Source organism: Bombina bombina, chromosome 2, assembly GCF_027579735.1.
Source record: "Bombina bombina isolate aBomBom1 chromosome 2, aBomBom1.pri, whole genome shotgun sequence".
NCBI classification, from domain to species: Eukaryota; Metazoa; Chordata; class Amphibia; order Anura; family Bombinatoridae; genus Bombina; species Bombina bombina.
Genome location: NC_069500.1, coordinates 444,872,337 through 444,892,349, shown reverse-complemented (window position 1 = coordinate 444,892,349; position 20,013 = coordinate 444,872,337). Strand labels below are relative to the sequence as shown.

The 20,013-nt window shown below is 38.7% G+C and overlaps 1 protein-coding gene across 1 annotated transcript in view; it reads left to right on the top strand.

Annotated features, from left to right (window-relative positions):
* The window catches only part of LRRC74B (leucine rich repeat containing 74B), a 61,685-nt gene that overhangs the window by 37,670 nt on the left and 4,002 nt on the right, over window positions 1–20,013 (top strand). The window contains exons 8-10 of the mRNA XM_053699803.1: window positions 1,895–1,973; window positions 3,136–3,231; window positions 9,424–9,540. Coding sequence (XP_053555778.1) covers window positions 1,895–1,973; window positions 3,136–3,231; window positions 9,424–9,540 — 292 coding nt within the window. The remainder of the gene's footprint in view (window positions 1–1,894; window positions 1,974–3,135; window positions 3,232–9,423; window positions 9,541–20,013) is intronic.

The following is a 20,013-nucleotide window of genomic DNA, read 5'->3' as shown; positions in this document are numbered from 1 at the left end:
TCGGTCGTTAAGGGGTTAATAACATGACTGTTATTAGTATGTATGAGACAAAAAGGCTTTCTAATTTGTGTACAACAACTAAGTCCATAGTATTATGATAACCATGATATTTAAAAGCTGTGGCATGTGCTTATTATGACACCATTGTTTGTTTGTTTTTTGCATTTTTTTTTAAATTATAAAGCAATCCATTAGATATATCTGACAAGTAGCTCAAATAAATTAAAGGAAAACTGACTAGCTGCGAGAACAAAACAGACCACAAGGTGGAGCAATCAGGAACATTTTAAAAATGAAATGTAGGGAAACAAAACAACCAGAAATCCTCAGTAAATCTGCTTAACCTCCCTATTTTTTAAAAAAAAAAAAAAAAACACCCATGTCTTGCATTGGTTAATTGGTTAAAAGCTCATCCATATTATACAGTATCCTATTAAGAGCAAGAGGTGGCGGTAAACCATACATAAAGACAAGTTATTATTTATTTATGTATTTGTTTGGTATTATAATATGTTTTATTGTAGTATATTGATATCTCTCCGTTTCCTTCCTTCTTTTTTATGAATTGACTTTTTTTTTACCTGGTACCCTATTTTGTTTTATGTTTGGTCACTGCACTCATATAGCAAATTTCTCTAAACTTTTCAATCTAGTGATATTTTTCAATTGGTCTGGTAACAGTGTTCTCTAAGAACATAAACATAAGATAGGAAAAATGTAAGTTTTTACATTCAGCCTTCATTAAATAAAAAAAGGAAAATCAAAGTCACTAGTTATAATATTTATAAGCTTATATATACTACTTAACCCTTTCGCTGCTAAGCCTTTTTTCACCCTAGTGCTGAGACAATTTTGAGCTTTTTCTGCTACCTACATTTAAACCCTATTGTAAGTCAAATTTCAGTGAGTGACCCATACAAATTATACCGGTATATTGTTTTTTTCAGCAGGCCAGCAGATTCACAACATACCATTATTATATTTATAATTCATGGCATGTATGATAGCTGTGGCAAAAAACTGGAAACACATTTTTGCGTAGATTTTAGTAAATAGTATTAAAAATGTCCCAGTGACCACTGCTGTTACTGTGATCGCCTTACTAAATTGTCATCAAGTGTAGCAACCTGTAAAATACTGGCTTATGGGGGTTACAGTATAGATTAGAGAAGCCCCATTGTGCATTACAGAAATAAAAGCCCTTTTTTTTTTGCAAGGTGTTCAAGGTGTACCACTTTTTTAGTGTGCTTATAATGTTATATGCTCAAGCAAATCTGCTTTCTTGTACTGATCTAAGATCAGGGCAGGGGATTATCTTTCAAATGAGGGGTCTTGGAGGTTTGTAGCTGCTAAGGGAGCTGTGATTGAGGGGTTTGAAGAACTTCCCCCCCATCCAGCTCCCTTGCAGCTACCGGTGCATCGTGGTTCAGCCCCCTTTGTAATACCACCAGCTGTCCCATGAATCCCGGGAGTGCTGCCCACGAGGCCACCAACGATTCCCGGCCTGTAGTGTGTTGGATCGCCGAAAACAGCATTTTCAATAATATGTCTAAATTGACATATTTTGATTTCCCTCTTGGTACAGGTGTCCCAGTCCTTATCATCATATTGCATTTTTATAGTTCATCTTGTGTAGCTGTCAGCCAAGTCTACTCTATTGTTTCAGGATTTTCTCGCACCTGTAAACAGTTTATTCTGGCACACATTGCATGTTGTTAATTTAGGTATACTGCATTAGCTATCCATTGTATTATTTTGTATTATTAATCCCTTAATATATATGCACCATGGCACTGTATGTTAAGTTGTGGCACAGTATACATAATTAATGTAGAGCATGTGTTTATGATGCTGGTGTGAACATATTTACACAAAATTATCATTTATTTTTAAGAAACAATCGTATTTCCCTAGAAGGAGTTGTACGTTTTTCATTATGTATGAAAGAAAATAAGACACTGAGAATCCTGAGGGTAAGTACAATATACAATCATTTCTATATAGCATAACAAGTTGACAGGCGTCATCTATAATGATCTGTTATCTCACCCTGGTATTAACACTGAACCTAAATATTTTCTTTCATGATTCAGATAGAGCATGACATTTTAAGCAACTTTCTAATTTACTCCTATTATCAATTTTTTTTCATTCTCTTGGTATCTTTATTTGAAATGCAAGAATGTAAGTTTAGATGCCGGCCCATTTTTGGTGAACAAACTGGGTTGTTCTTGCTGATTGGTGGATAAATTCATCCACCAATAAAAAAGTGCTGTCCAGAGTACTGAACCCAAAAAAAAAGCTTAGATGCCTTCTTTTTCAAATAAAGATAGCAAGAGAACAAATAAAAATTGATAATAGGAGTAAATTAGAAAGTTGCTTACAATTGCATGCACTATCTGAATCAAGAAAGAAAAAATTTGGGTTCAGTGTCCCTTTAACTTCTGTTATAGACGTTTAGGATTGTGATACCTTCAGTGTAATATTTTTGTCCTAATTTTAAAAATCTTTTAAAATGTTTTAAAATTTTAGGGATTCTTTAACCATTTACGAGAAATGTCCATTTCCTTGTGATTTTTAGATGGCTATGAGTCATGTTCATTCCACCAATACTTTGCATTGACAAAGTTCAACAGCAGCATTTAAATCCCTCAAGAGCATTGCCAATGTGCCATGGCTGGCTAAAACACACTTGATTACAGCATATTAAAAGATACTTATGTTATAAAGTGTATTTTACCCAGCACTTTGACTATTCATTGGGTAATCTAAAAAAATCTCTGTATGGACTAATACAATTTTTATAAAGTTTTACACGGTTCGTTGGTGCATTATAATGGAAAAGAATGTCATAAAATAGGAGCCTATAACTACCTGAGTTGAATAGAATGTTTTTGCACAGCTAACTCTAATAGATTGGAATTTGGAATTGGGGGTTTTCTTACTTTTCTGGCTTCCTCTGTGTTTGTCTGTTAAAAAGCATGGCCCCTGTTTTCTATTTCTAATATATAACTGCATTTCTCACTGTCTTATTGCACTCTAATATGTTTTTCTATAAATATTGTTTTGTGCTCAAAAGCAGAAAAATTTAAAAAAAATCACAAAAAATCATCACACTAACAATTTCATTACTAGATGAATAGAAATCCAATTCTAAGTGAAGGCTGCTTTGCGATTCTGAAGGCCATACAAGCAAACCCTGAGTCGGCTATGGAATTCCTGGATTTTTCTGTGAGTCTTGTGACCATTTAAAAATTGATTTCAATGTCGATTTAAAGCTGTTTCACAGTAACAAGTACATTGGCAAATTCCATCAAGTTTGTAATTAGCATTTTACTTGTCTTTCATGCTACTTTAGTCCTTAAAGAGATGTAAAAGTCAAAATTAAGCTTTCACAATTTAAATAGAGCATGATATTTTAAACAAACTATTGTCATATTTACTTTGTTCTCTTGGTATTCGTTTCTGAAGAGCATACCTAAGTGAGCACAGGAACGTGCTTGTGTCATGTCAGCAGTGTTTGCATTTTTAAAAATATTGTTATAAACTCCACTGCCATATAGGGTTTAGGACACATGAATGTTCCTGAGCCTGCCTATGTTTGCTCTTCAAACAAAAAATATCAAGAGAACAAAGTAGAAGGAAATTTAAAAGTTATTTAAAAATTGCACGCTCTATGTGAATCATGAAAGTTTCATTTGGACTTTCATATCTCTATAATTCTTAGTTCGATTTGTTATAAGTATTTAAAGCAGTGCTTTCCAAACTGTGTGTGATAACACGTTAGTTTGTTGGCGGCAGTGTGTAGGTGTGTCCCTGCTTCAGGAATCGGCACAAACTTATAATTTTCTTTTTAAAATTTTATTTTGGTTTCTGACTTTTCGTCTGCCTGCTATGCATATCACGTGGTTGACACGTGATTGATACCTAGTGGGTCACAGATCTTAACCTATAGGCACATCTCAGCCGGAACTGAAACTATTCCCATTAGTGACTTTGGCGGCACATTGGCTCCTGACTGCTCGTGTAGTCTCCTCAATCGGCTCATGACTGCACGTGTAGTCAGTGAGTGGGACAGCAGTGTGTTTGCAGCGCGGGCAGTAGTCAGTCAGACTCGCAGAGCTCTGAGGGCAGCAGCTTAAACGCTGAACTGAAGTCAGAAGTCAAAGTGTTGGGGTTTTTTTGCAGACTCTACAGCGTTCCACCTTTCCAAGGTTTAAGCGCAGCAGGTCTAAGATTGTGAGTGGCATTTTTACCCTATGTATGTTAATAATTATGTGGGAGCACTGGAGCTGTTTGATTCATAAAAAGGCTTGAAATTAAATGTAAAATTCTAAGAAAGCTTCTCAGATTCAAATGGAATAACCATAAAGAATTCTGTTGTCAATTTAATTTCCATTCCTTTGTCTTATGATTATCCTTTACTTTAGAGAACAGAATCTATTGGTATGGTATTATTGTATAATCACATAGACTTTATTAAGTAACTGTCACCCTTCAATGTTCTTCCTATCACAAATTATTAGTAATATAGTGAAGGGATTCCTTCAATTGCTCTTCTGGCTTTTAGAGTTTTGGGCGATTTGTTTGCTTGCACCCCTTGGGGAGAGGGAAATATGGGCAGCCACAGGACAGAACATGAGAAAAATTGGTTTAATTGTCCCTTTGAATAATGTGGTGCATTTATCCTGATCTGGCACTGACTGGAGTGGAAGGAGACATTGCTTCTTCTGTAACACATACAACTGACATAATTAAGAAGCTGATGTCTATAAATCACAAGAACGGCTGCTATGACGACATGACTACTTAACTGCCAATAGCAATAGTTATACAGGAAACATATCTTATGTCTAACAGGGAATGCCACATTTAACAGTTTAAGCTTATTTAAAGATGATGGTTTACTTCAAGCTGTGTTCCATTTTAAAGGGACATGAACCCCAATATTTTTCTTTCATGATTCAGATAGAATATATAATTTTAAAGTAACTTTCCGATGTACTTTTGTTATTAATTTTGCTTAATTCGTTTTGGTATCCTTTGTTGAAAGCAGTAATGCACTACTTGGAGCTAATTGAACATACTGGGGGATATTTATCAAAGCCTCAACTATGCTGCATTCGCCGGCACCAATACGCTCGCCTAATATCGCGGCCGCGGACCTGAATACGCTCTCCATATTTATAAAAACCGACGTCAAAAAGCAGCGCAAGTACGGGGCGATGAGCATCGGACTGTTGTTAACTAACAGTCATCGATCTCGCTGCTCTTCAGCTTTTTACCAACTTTATTTATACCCTGTCACTAAATGCCGCCACTATACTAAAATGTTTAACCCCTACCTATCCCGCCGCTCCCGGACCCCGCTGCAACTGTAATAAAGTTATTAACCCTTATCCCGCTGCTCAAATCCTATTGGCTGATTGGAACAGCCAATAGGATTTTAGCAGCTCTAATCCTATTGGCTGATTGGAACCTTTCAGCCAATAGGAATGCAAGGGACGCTATCTTGGATGACGTCACTTGCATTCAAGTTCCAGTTTACGGCGGCGACTGTATTGAAGAGGAGCTCCGCGCCGGATGTCTTCAGGATGGACCCGCTCCGTGCCGGATGGATGAAGATAGAAGAGGCCGCATGGATGAAGACTTTGCCGGATGGATGAAGATGGAAGAGGCCACCCAGATGAAGACTTCTTGCCAGCTGGATGGATCCTTCAAGCGGAACTTCAAAAACTCTAAGTGGATTGTCGGGGGTTAGTGTAGGGTTTTTTGGGTGTGTTTTATTTTTAGAGTAGGGTCTGGGCAGGTAAGAGCCAAATGCCCTTTTAAGGGCAATGCCCATACAAATGGGGAGCTTAGGTTTTTTTTAGATAGGGTTTTTATTTGGGGGGTTTGGTTGTGTGGGTGGTGGGTTTTACTGTTGGGGGGTTGTTTGTATTTTTTGTTTTTTTACAGGTAAAAGAGCTGATTTCTTTTAAGGGCCATTGGTAGTTTATTGTAGGCTAGGTTTTTTTTTGGGGGGGGGGGGCTTTTTTATTTTGATAGGGCTATTAGATTAGGTGTAATTCGTTTTTATTTTTGATACTGTGATTTTGTTTTGTTTTTCGTAATTTAGTGTTTTTTATTTTTTGTAACTTAGCGTTTATTTTTTTTTTGTAATTTAGTCATTTTTAATAGTAGATTTAAATAATTTGAGTAGGGTTAGAGTTTTTTAATATGTTATATAGTTAATTTAATTGCTAGTTTAATGTAATTGTAGTATAATAGTTAGGGTAGGTTAATTAATAGTTTAATATAGTTTATTTTAATTCTACAGGTAAGTTTTTATTATAAGATAGGGATGTTGTAATTTTAATGTAAAGTTAGCGGGTTGTTAGGTTTAGGGGTTAATAGCTTAATTTAGTTTATGGCGATGTGGGGGGCTGGCGGTTTAGGGGTTAAAGGGACAGTCAAGTCCAAAAAAAACGTTCATGTTTTAAATAGGGAATGCAATTTTCAACAACTTCCCAATTTACTTTTATCACCAATTTTGCTTTGTTCTCTTGGTATTCTTAGTTGAAAGCTAAAACTAGGAGGTTCATATGCTAATTTCTTAGACCTTGAAGACTGCCTCTAATCTGAATACATTTTGACCACTAGAGGGCATTAGTTCACATGTTTCATATAGATAACATTGAGCTCATGCACGTAAAGTGACCTAGGAGTGAGCACTGATTGGCTAAACTGCATGTCTGTCAAAAGAACTGAAATAAGGGGGCAGTCAGCAGAAGCTTAGATACAAGGTAATCACAGAGGTAAAAAGTATATTAATATAACTGTGTTGGTTGTGCAAAACTGGGGAATGGGTAATAAAGGGATTATCTTTCTTTTTAAACAACAAAAATTCTGGTGTTGACTGTCCCTTTAATAGGTTTAGTTAATGTTAGTGATGTGGGAGGCCAGAGGTTTAGGGGTTAATAACTTTATTTAGGTTGCGGCGGGGTCTGGGAGCGGTGGGATAGGGGTTAATACTTTTATTTATATGCAGCGGTGTCGGAGAGCGGCGGAATAGGGGTTAATAAATTTTATTTAGGTTGCGGCGATGTCGGGGCGGCAGATTAGGGGTGTTTAGACTCGGGTCTTATGTTCGGTGTAAACATTACTGGTTTTCTACCATAGAAATCAATGGGATATCTGGCAGCATCGAACATAAACTTTCGGTGCTTTCAGACTCCCATTGATTCCTATGGCATCTGCGGCCACCAGGGTGGTGGATTGAAAACCAGGTACGCTGGGCCGGAATAGCCGCAAGCATACTGGTTAACGATTTGATAACTTTGAAAAAGTGTCAAATAGTGCTGAATGTGTATTCGGAACATCTGTAATGACGTAAGCATCGATCTGTGTTTGATTGAGACCAGCAGATCGTATGTTACATCACAGATTTCAACTTTTACCGGTCTGTAGGGTTTGATAACTAGGTTGAATCAAGCTCGCCACAATTGCGCTGCGGAATTCCAGCATATTTGCGGTTGACGGCTTGATAAATATCCCTCACTGAGTGAGCCAATGACAAAAGGCATACATGTGCAGCTACCAGTCAGAAGCTAGCTCCCTGTAGTGCATTGCTGCTCCTGATATATGGATAGGAAGTGGAAGCTTAAAAATGCTTGATGATGAAATGCGAGTGTCTTTATCTAATATTCCACAAAATATGTGTTTATCCCATCAACCTCATACATCCCATTAAAAGGGTAAGTAGTTATTGATGTTATTAAACTTTTGTTTAATTCTTGCACATACTTACATACTGTTACTTGTAAATACATTTTGTTATAATATCATTTATGTGTGTCTCCTGTTTGCTAGTACAACTGAATTACTGTGTCACAAAATAATGTAGGTTCAAAAAAGTGTGTAACCAACATGAAAAGTTTGGAAAGCTCTGATTTAAAGGGGCATTCCAGACAAAACAGAAATGAACATCAGTGCATTTTAAATTTGAACAGAAGCAAGTTTAACAAGTGCATTTAAAAAATTATTCTATTCAAATTTGAAACACGCTAAAATGCATTTCAGCCTGGCTGGCATGTACTTCCAGTGCGGGTCTAGTTACATCGTTCCATGATTAACGTGTCCAGCTTTCATCTACTTAAATAGATATGAATTACATGGATTACATGTAAATATTTCCTTTAAGAATGTATGGCACATTTTTTTTTATTAATTTCACCAGATAACAGATTCATATTTAACAGTTAATAAAAGGGACACTGAACCCAAATTTTTACTTTCGTAAATTCAGATAGAGCACGCAATTTTAAGCAACTTTCTAATTTACTCCTATTTTCAATTTTTCTTCGTTCTCTTGCTATTTTTATTTGAAAAAGAAGTCATCTAAGCTAAGGAGCCAGACAATTTTTGGTTTAGACCCTGGACAGCACTTGTTTATTGGTGGGTGAATTTATCCACCAATCAACAAGAACAACTCAGATTGTTCACCAAAAATGGGCCAGCAGCTAAACTTACATTGTTGCTTTTCAAAGAAAGATATCAAGAGAATGAAGAAAATTTGATAATAGGAGTAAATTAGAAAGTTGCTTAAAATTGCATGCATCTGAATCACAAAAGAAAAGAATTGGGTTCAGTGTCCCTTTAAGAAAGCTGTACTGAGATAATGGTTAAGTTGCTGGAAATCAACCAAAATCAATCAAAAGTGAATGGGATTATAAATTAGAGGTTCATGAGATGATGCTGGCTTTGTGGCGCAAACAGATATAAATTAGATTCTATAACCCTAACTAACATTATCCCCTGCGCTAGCATGTTGGAACAACTTTGTTTTTTTTGTTTGTTTGTTTTTTTTTCTTTTCCCTCTCTCTCTTCCCTTCCTACTTTCTTTCCTTATTAACTAGTGAGACCTACAATCTTTTGTCTCAGTTAAATATGTGAACCTTTGTATTTGCTTATATTAATATATGTCCAATATTTGAAAAATTTAAAAAATTGTTGAACATTGCGAGAAAGTTTGTTAAAACTTGTAATATCGATTTCAGGTCCATACTTTCTCTTTTACATGTGATTACTGATGGAATAGGCAATATTGGCTTGTTTGGTTTATGCCATGGTGAAATGTAATCTTATGGATTTTACCAGTTTATATACAGTTGTACACCATGATTATTATATATTTACATTTTTTCCTGCGATTGAGTAATTGCAGAGATGCATGTTTATAAGACCGCTGACCATTTCTTCTTTACGATGAACAAAATGTTTTATAATGTTTTGAAATTTCTTTAAATTTGACATAACATTCTACCAGAGACAATTTATTCATCGCAGGCCCATGTTTCTATGTTAGATAAATTATTTTTAATAAGAAAAAAAATATGTGCATGTAAGTACAATGACTTTACCTTTTACATTTTATTCTTATAGGATATTTTTGTAAACCAAGAGTTTGATGCTTTGTATGACGCAGTGAAGACGACTATGCCAAATCTGTCTCTTAAACATGGGGGGAATTCTGAAATTTTTAAAAAGCAGTCTTTAAAGGTAAAGTTACTGATTGTATCGAATTAGTATTGGATGTGGTAGTGTGTTACAAAACATCGTCAAATACTAGATTTTGTCCTATGGAAAATTATACCAGCGGCAAAATGTCATTACACAAAGGAATTAACATGAGACAAGTTTAGTTAACATGATACCTCTTAGTTGGACAGGCAGACCTCCGTGTCCTGAAGGCTTGCATGCTAACACTACTCAGCCATTAAAAGTTATAGCCTGCTTTATTAAATGAACATTATAATTAAAGGGATAGGAAAGTTAAAATTAAACTTGCATGATTCAGATAGAGCATGTCATTTTAAAACACTTTTAAATTCACTTTTAAATTCATTTCTATTTTCAAATGTGATTTGTTCTGTTGGTATCCCTTGTTGAAAAAGAATATGCACATATCCTACACTAGTGGCAGCTGCTGCTAATTGGTGCCTGCACACATTTGTCTCTTGTAATTGGCTAACTAGATGTGTTCATGTTGCTGTCAGTAGTGCAATGCTGTCCCTTTCGCAAAGGATAACAAAAGAACTAAGCTAATTTGATCATGGAAGTAAATTGGAAAGTTGTTTAAAATTGTATGTTCTATCCAAATCATGAAATACAATTTTGGGGTTTCCTGTCCCTTTAAGAAGTAAGATGTCAACACAATGTGCATGAGACAGGACAATGATAAATGTAAGCTTTGTTTAGACTGTCAATTTTAGCTTCCACTGGACCAGTGCCAACTGTTGGTAAATACAATAAATGTATTTATGCATCAAAATAAAGTGTGCCCTTGATTTGTTTTGAATGTGATATATTAGGTAAACAGGTACAAAAGTAACACAGATTATTCATTATCTCTAGTAACTAACACATTTTATATCTGGTGGGTTTTTTTTTCATAAGGCAGGGAGAGTCCACAACTTCATTCCTTACTGTTGGGAAATACAACACCTTGCCACCAGGAGGAGGCAAAGACACCCCAGCCAAAGGCTTAAAGGGACAGTATGCAATAAAATAGTTTTTCCATTAATCTGTTTCCAATTACTTTTTACCCAACCGAAGAGTATAAAATGTATGAGATTTGCTTTTTTAAGGCTTATTTGTGTACAGTATATGAATTAGTTAATTTGGTGTTTTGAAGCCACAACCTAATAAAATGGGTTGAGCTTGTAGGTATAATCAGATCTCATTACTGTATCACATTGTGTACATAAACCTGCTTCTTTAACTTATATCTGTCTATAAACAAATCACCAATACTCAGAGAGAACAATGGAAAATTAACATTTTATTACCTTATCTCTTCTATAACCCACTGGGAGTGTAATTTCTTCTACTGGCTGTGTTTACACAGCTTTGCCTGGAGGCCAAAAACTTTCAGAATAGGTGGGGATACCACAGTCTAAATCAACTATTTCAGTTGCCAATATAAGGGTAATATAAATACTTGTAAATAATTTAATACACTCCAGCAGGTACAGTGGATCATTTGGAACAAATTAAAGGGGAGAACATTTTTTGAGTAAACTGTCCCTTTAAATATCCCTCCCACTTCCCCTATCCCCCAGTCATTCTTTGCCTTTCGTCACTAGAGGAGGTTGGCAGAGGAGGATGTCAGAGAAGTGTCAGAAGATTCGGATAGTCCTTAATGGGTATGTTCCCTTCAAGAGAGGACTGGAGTTTTAAGTAATCATATAAGCCTCTCAGTGAGAGTATTGATGAAAGTTAGAGTATGGAGATGCAGGGAAAGTTTTTCTGCAAAGCCATCCAGACTGTCTATCTAACAACTCCTGAGCAATCAGTGTTAACGAGTTACACTGCTTGCTTTTCCAAACTCAGGTCCCTGTCAGAGCATCGCTACGAGGCTGTCGCACTTAAGAGGCTGTATCTGTTCCACAACACGGATCATGGAGGGTAAGTCTGTGTTATTTTCATATAGCAGGGACTCCTTATATAGGGTCACAGTGTGACTCCACTATACCTCAGTAGGATTGAGGGTTAATATCTCCTCAGTGGGAGTTTATTGGGAACAGTTTGGGGAGTTTATATACTGCTTTAACATTTGTTAAGAACGTTTTCAGGGTTTGTTTAGACTGTGTACTTTTGGCTGGAACAGGCAGGTTTCACTCCTAATAGCTTCGCACACTTTTTCATAGCAGGGGAGGTCCTGCCTTGTGCACCATGTGACCGGGTGCAACTTCTTTCACTTCCTTACGATCCTGCTGCAGACAGCACTCCTAAGGGGCGTTTCTTGACAACTTGTCTGGGTCTAGAGGGTGGTGAATGCCCCAGCCATTGGTTTTGTAAAGGTGCTTTCCTATATTTAAAACGTTTATTTTTTTATCGTTTTTCTCTTTCTACATTCTGGGTGTGGACAACTGAGAAGCAGACTTCTTCAGCAGGCAATCTTTTCACCCGGGGGAATGGTCTTCCTACCCCGAGGTCTTTGCAGAGATATGCAGCAGATGGGGGATGCCGGAGATAGACCTCATGGCCTCCCGTCTCAATGCCAAACTACCCAAGTACGTGTCAAGATTGTCACGCCGCGCTGCTCTAGCCGTTGCTAGGGACTCAGTGTCTCCTTCTCTGCTCGTTGCCAGGGGCTGTGTCGGTTCCAGATGTGTGCGGCGCTGACGTCATCGCCGCACGCTCCTCTCAAATGCCGGTTCTGGATTCCTGTGGCGCCAATCCTGCGCCCATGTAAGTCCCTCTATAACGATCTATCACTGCCCAAGTATAGGTGTTACTTTGTGTGCTCCTGGGTGTGATAGATCGTTACTTTAGTACTGCCTTTATGTGTTTGAACCCAGCCGGTCTGAATACTCTGCCTGCTATACCCCTGAATTGCTGGACTGATATACTGCTGCTGATCCCTGCCTGTCTGACTGCTCTGCTTATTAACCCCTCTTTTTCTGAATTGCCTCTTTGTTGCGGAACCCTACTTGCCTGATGATTCTAGTGGTGTGCCCTTGGACTGCTTTACTGTTGCCGAACCCTGCCTGCCTGACCATTCTATTGGTGTGCCCTTGGACTGCTTTACTGTTGCCGAACCCTGCCTGCCTGACCATTCTAGTGGTGTGCCCTTGGACTGCTCTTCCATTGCCGCTGGGAACTGTCCTGCCTGTAGTGAGTGCCGCCCTCCTCATCTTACTAACTTTCTCTGCTCTGGGATATTCCCTATCATTCCGGCTCAACGCCGGGATAACAAGACTACTGGCCGAGTTCGGTCTGATAGAGGAGTATCCCACGAGCATTACAGAGATCCAGGGATCCTCAAGCTGTTTTAATAGATGCCCTAGCGGTTCCATGGAGGTTCAGACTCATATATCTCTTTCCTCCATTACCTCTTCTCCCTCGTGTGGTGGCCCGCATCAAACAAGAGCAAGCATTGGTGATTCTAATTGCTCCATCCTGGCCACGAAGGACTTGGTTCGCGGATCTGGTGGGGATGTCCTCATCTCCTCCATGGAGATTACCTTGTTTCAGGGACCTGCTGATACAGGGTCCCTTCCTTCATCCAAATCTAGATTCTCTGAGGCTGACTGCGTGGAGATTGAATGCTTAGTCTTAGCCAGGAGAGGTTTCTCTGAGAGTGTCATTGACACTTTGATTCAAGCTCGTAAGCCAGTTACTCGACGCATCTACCATAAGCTGTGGCAGACTTACCTGCACTGGTGTGAGGAGCTTCGTTTTTTCTTGGCAAAGGGTTAAAGTTGCCAGGATTTTATCTTTTCTCCAGGATGGACTGGAGAAGGGTCTAGTTCCCTGAAGGGACAGATATTGGCCCTGTCGGTGTTGCTGCACAAGAGATTAGCTGAACTTCCGGATGTGCAGTCCTTCATTAAGTCTCTGACTAGAATCAGACCTGTGTTTAGAAAGATGGCTCCGCCATGGAATCTCAATCTTGTTCTTCGTGTGTTGCAGCAGGCTACGTTTGTTGACTTTAAACTGTTATCTTGGAAGGTTTTGTTTCTATTGGCTATTAGCTCTGCTTTCAGAGTCTCAGAGATTTCTGCCTTGCAATGTGACCCCCTTACCTTGTTTTTCATGCCGATAATGTGGTTTTACATACTAAGTTAGGTTTCCTTCCTAAGGTGGTGTTGGATCGCAACATTAATCAAGAGATTGTTGTTCCATCCTTGTGTCCCAATCCTTCTTCGTCGAAGGAACATCTGCTTCACAATCTAGATGTGGTTCGTGCCTTGAAGTTCTACCTTCAGGCTACTAAGGAGTTCAGACAATCTTCTTCTTTGTTTGCCATCATTGCGGGTAAGCGTAGGGGTCAGAAGGCCACTATGTCTTTCTGGTGGAGAAGTGTCATCCGCCTAGCTTATGAGACGGCGGGACAACAGCCTCCTGAGAGGATTATGGCTCATTCCACTAGAGCAGTAGCTTCTTCCTGGGCTTTTAAGAATGAAGCCTCAATGGATCAGATTTGTAAGCTACCTGGTCCTCCTTACATACTTTTTCTAAATTTTACAAGTTTGATGTGTTTGCTTCGGCTGAAGCAGCATTTGGGAGAAAGGTTTTGCAGGCTGTGGTGCCCTCAGACTTGGGCAGGGATAGGCACAGACAAAGGCTGTGGCGGACATTTTCCAAAGTACAGACCTTAGTGAAGGACACCAAGGTACATTTGAAATAAAAAACATTTTATAGTGCTTGGTGTTATTATACTGATGCAGATACCACTGATCCTATAACCAGCCCTCCTCTGGCTATACCCATGAGCCAGTGTTACTACTGTGTCATTATATAGTGCTGGGTGTTATTATACTGATGCAGATACCACTGATCCTTTTAGCAGCCCTTGTCTGGCTATACCCATGTGCCAGTGTCACTACTGTGTCATTATATAGCGCTGGATGTTATTATACTGATGCAGATACCACTGATCCTATAACCAGCCCTTGTCTGGCTATACGCATGTGCCAGTGTCACTACTGTGTCATTATATAGAGCTGGGTGTAATTATACAGATGCAGATACACATCCAGTATTTCACTCAGGCTTTATTTATTCCATAACTTATCACCCAATATTGCTAGCAGTCTCTTGACAAGCCACTAACTTTATTCTCACTACATATTTTTTTATTCCTATTATTTAATCAGAAATACTGAGGTTATGGTGGACACTGCAAGGGTTAGTCACGGACACCAGTGTACGTGTACGGACACCTTGCCTATCCCTTGACTAGGGTCCGCCTCTTTTATGTTCCCTCCCGTTATTCCTTCAGTGTCCTCTGGAGCTTGGGTATTGTTTTTCCAACAGTAAGGAATGAAGTCCCTGCCTTATGGAAAGAAAACAAAATTTATGCTTACCAGATAAATTCCTTTCTTTCCTGGCAGGGAGAGTCCACGACCCCGTCCGTAAGTTATTCTTTGTTTGTGCGGCTCCCTTTTTGTTTTTCTTCTGGCACCTTTATACCTTGATGTTTCTATTACTTTTCCTCGGCCAAATGACTGGGGGGGTTAGGGGAAATGGGAGGGATATTTAAGTCTTTGGCTGGGTGTCTTTGCCTCCTCCTGGCGGCCAGGTGTTGTATTTCCCAACAGTAAGGAATGAAGTCGTGGACTCTCCCTGCCAGGAAAGAAAGGAATTTATCTGGTAAGCATAATTGGTTTTTTTTTGGTTTTTTTATGTGAACAAGCCATTGGTTTCACTTTTTTTGTCAGACCTATACATTATGATTGTCCACAGTCCTCCATAACATATGGTATATAATTCCCGCCATTTGGAGAAGGTCAAGAACCCAAATCAGAGCTTAAAATCCATCCTATCTCCCATCTCATACTCTTAGTTTTGTTCATGGCCTCGTAGGAGTTGGTTGATAATATAGGTGTTTCCAGCTACTTGCTCCTTAGTCTCCCCCCGAGGTACACAGGTATTTCCTATTGTATCCTCTGCAGTACCCGATACCTGCACTGGATGGGCCCTCTACTGGATACTGCTGTAGCTGCATTGACAAGGATTTGACATTCCTGGTAAACCAGTGGAGAAGCATAGCGTAAGGTAAGTGACTTTACACAGTACACACACAGCCCAGAGGCTATTTGTAGGTACTCTGACAGAGGTACAGCATAGCCAGGAGACACTTTTTTCTTTTTTCCCTATCAGGAACATAGCCATGTAACACTGTTGCTGTTCACAGCCCTCTGGCAGCTCTGGGGAAATATTTATGGCACTTTTTAGAAAATAGGTGCCTGGCCCTTTAAGAAAACTGCTAATTGCTCAGTGCAGTTAGCTGTTCAATGACGGAAACTCTGGTTTGGCAGGGGAGCATGTTTTTATGGGGGGAAAGTATTTTTTATGCTTAGTACACATAATATAATTTTATTACACTCAAAATGGCTTTGAAGCCTTCTCTGAGACACTGGCTTCTCTGCCGATGGTAGCCCCGCCCTGCCCCCTCAGCTTCCTATTACTTCAGGAGATGTTACTAGGCAGAAAACAGCTTATGAAATTATAGGGTAGTAATTTCTAAAGTTCTTAAAGGGACATGAAACACATTGATTGGTGGCTGCATATATATATACTGATTGTCATTGGCTCACCCATGTGTTCAGTCAGCAACCAGTAGTGCATCGCTGCTCATTCAACAAAGCATACCAAGAGAACAAAGAAAAATTGATACTAGGTGTAAATTAGAAAGTTGCTTAACATTGCATGCTCTATCTGAATCATGAAATAACAAATTTGGGTTTCATATCACTTTAATTAGTAATGGATTTTCTAAACACTTCCCTTTACTGGAGCTGCCATGGAATTACTTGGGGTAGAGTCTGGAGCCTGGGAGCATATAATGCAGTTTCAAAAATAAAAGTGTTAAAGGTGTTCTTAAGCTTAGTGTAGAGTTTTCTCTACCAATTTTATTGTTTATGTGTATGTCTGGTGTTTATACATACTCTGCCATTACACATTATGGAACAAACTCTGTGAGAGTTATTTACCTCAAATTGAGCGTGCAATTCAGCCACAGCCTTTCCCTTCTTCTAAGGAATTATGTACTGTCTATGTTGCTCAGGACCTGCTCATTTTACCCCTGAGTATAAGAATAGCTAGCTAGGCTATGACCGCATATTTTGTGGCTATTATTGTTGAGCATACTCAATATGCTGATAAAGCACTACATGCTGTATATACACAGAGGGGTAATTACTGATTCTTAAGGGTTCAGATTTGATAACATCCTATATGCAGTTGTGTTTGCAAAGACCTTTAGGAGGTTGTACACCTTAGCACATTCTTATGTGATCTACAGTGTACCCTATTTACTAGATGTGCAATTATATATTGTATTGAACATAATGACATATGTTGCCGTTATTTATTATTACTTCTTTATAAATCAATAAAGCATTGCACTTCCATCATAGCCAGGGGATGTAAACAGATTTTTTTTTTTAATGTCAGTCTGCATTTTATATACTGTTTTATACATTTTATGCTCTTTGAAATATTATTTGCAGTAATGTACTTCCTGTATGGTTATGTACACTATTATGATATGCAAATCTATAGAAGCTGTTTATGTTTATTGCATGTTCAGCAGCACACATAATAATTTTACATAGGCAGAAGTTTTTGTCTCTGCAGAAATGCAAGACATTATGGGCTAGATTACAAGTGGAGCGCTAATTTATCACGCAACCATAAACCAGCAAATTCCCTCTTTTACGGGCGCGCGATAAATAATCAGCCATTACAAGTGGCTGGTTAGTGCTACTGCAAGCTTGCACCAGCAATAAGCACTCCTAAAATTAACCAGAGATCAGATCTCTGGTTAATTTTTAAAAAGTGCCCCAAAATAACATATGGATCACTTTCAGTTCCTGAGGTTTGCATATCTGCAAAACACTGCCAGTTTGCCACTCTGTGTAAGATACAATCTTGGCGGTGATCAGAATTCAGGGCATTTCAGTTGTACCGTATCTGTACGACATACTAATGCAAGCCTATTCACTGTCACTAGCTATTTCTCATACTCCCACGCTTCTGTTTTCCTTCAAGACCATGGTTGGAGTATCAATGTATCCAAAAGCTCATTATATCCTGCTATAAGGGTAGCATTTATAGGAGTCAAAATAAACTCAATCCTTATGCATCTAGTTGCTGACAGAACTTCTCAAAATAAAGATTCAGAGGGTGTGTCTCGTACAAAGGGCTCCATTTCCATCAGTAACTCAGTGCATGGAGGTGGTGGGTCTTATGGTAGCTGCTTTAGATGCAGTTCATTTTACCCCTCTTCATTTGAGACCCCTTTAATTGTCTATGCTACCGCAGTGAGCAAATAATTATCTACATTTGGAACAACAGATTGCTTTGGATTTCTACGTCAGACAATCTTTTTCTTGGGGACACAAATTCTTTCTTTGACCCTTGGGACATCCTTCCTTAGTCAGTCTTGGGCAATTGTGCAAACGGACACCAGCCTCTCAGGTTGGGGGGGGGGGGGCATTGGGTTTCTCGAAGAGCGCAAGGAGTTTGGTCTCCTCTAGAGGCAAAGTTACCAATTAATATTTTGGAACTTTGTGCGATTCTTCGGGCTGGCCCCTATTGAAGGAGGAAAAGTTTATCTGTTTCCAGTAGGACAATATTACAGCGGTGGCCTACATAAATCATCAAGGGGGGTATTTGAAGTCCACTGGCCATGCAGGAAGTGTCTCAGACTCTGTCTTAGGCAAAGAGGAATCATTGCTCCCTATCGGCAATTCACATACCAGGTGTGAGCAACTGAGAAGTGGATTATCTCAGCAGTCAATCGGTCCATCCAAGAGAAAGATCTCTCCTTTAGGACATTTTTGATCATTGTGCAAGATCAAAATATCCAATGCTCACATAATATACGCCTTGGTATGTCCATGGGAGGTTTATCTAGCATACCTGTTTCCTTTGTTGTTATTCTTCGGATCAAACAGGAGTCAACGTCAGTAATATTAATTGCTCCATCCTGGCCCCACAGGATACGGTATGTGGATATATTGCAGATGTCCTTATCTCTTCATTGGATTCTTTTTTCTATCAGGATCTCAAATCTCCAAATTTAATGGTGTGGAGGTTGAGTGCCTAGTTTTGAGCCATATAGGTTTCCCAGATTCTGTCATTGAAACTGTGATGCAGACCAGAAAGCCTGTAACACAAAAGATTTATCACAATATTTGGAATGCATATTTTGAGTGGTGTTCTTCCAGAAGGTTTTCTTGGTATTCCTTTAGGATTCCTAGAATCCTTCAGTTTTTGCAAGATGGCCTTGACAAGGGTTTGTCTGCTAGTTTCCTCAAATTTCTGCTTTATCTTTATTCTTTTTCATAGCAAGTTGCTGAACTTGCTGAGGTTCAGACGTTGTCCAGGCATTAGTTAGAATTAGGCTAGGTGTAAAACCTATTTCTCCACCCTGGAATTTGAATCTAGTTCTCTCTGTATTACAAGGTCCTCCGTTTGAACAAGGCAACCCATTGATATCTACTGTCATCTTGGAAAGTACTTTTCCTATTAGCAATCTCTTCAGCAAGGAGAGTTTGTGAGTTGTCAACCTTGTGTTGTGATTCACAATTTCTAATTATTCACAAGGATAACGCTGTACTTTGTACTAAATATGATTTTCTTCATAAGATAGTTTCTAAGGAAAATACCAATCAAGTTCCTTCATGTGTTCATATCCTGTAAGGACCGGCTATAACATAATCTTGATAGAATTTCAAAGCCCTGATTACATCTCCAAGCTACTAAAGATTTCAGAGAAACGTCTAGTTTGTTTGTTCACTACTCTGGAACTCGTATGGGGCAGACAGCTACCAAGGTAACGTTAGCCTCTTGGCTCAAACAGGTGATTCACAAGGCTTACTTGGTGGTGGGAAAGTCGCCTACTAAGCATATTACAGATCTTTCTACAAACACATTTGCAACATTGTGGATTTTTTTATATTATTCATCTTTGGAGCAGATTTGCAAAGCTGCAACATGGTCTTTTTTCATACTTTTTTCAAATGTTATCACTTTGATATTTTTGCTTCTTCACAAGCAGCATTTGGCAAGAAAGTCCTTCAGGCCACAGTGTCAGCTAAATAGGAACTGTCAGAAAAATGTTCCCATCCTTTCCATAACATAGACCATCTGCTTGGGTATTAATCTCATATGTTATGGAGAACTGTGGACCATCATCATTTTACGAAAGAAAACAAAATTTATGCTTGTCTGATAAATTCCTTTCTTTCAGAATGATGAAGGTCCACAGGCCCCAGCCTTTTCAATTTTTTGGCGACCGTTCTAATGACACCTCTACAGACCCTGCTTTTTCCTACTTATGTTTCCTATTCTCTACTCGGCTATACGTTGAACTAAGAGAGATATCAGAGGTGGGAGGGATTTTAAGCTCTGATATGGCTTCTTGACCTCCTCCCAGTGGCGGGAAATATATCCCATATGTTGCGGAGGACTGTAGACCATCATTCTGAAATAAAATAATTTATAAGATATTTT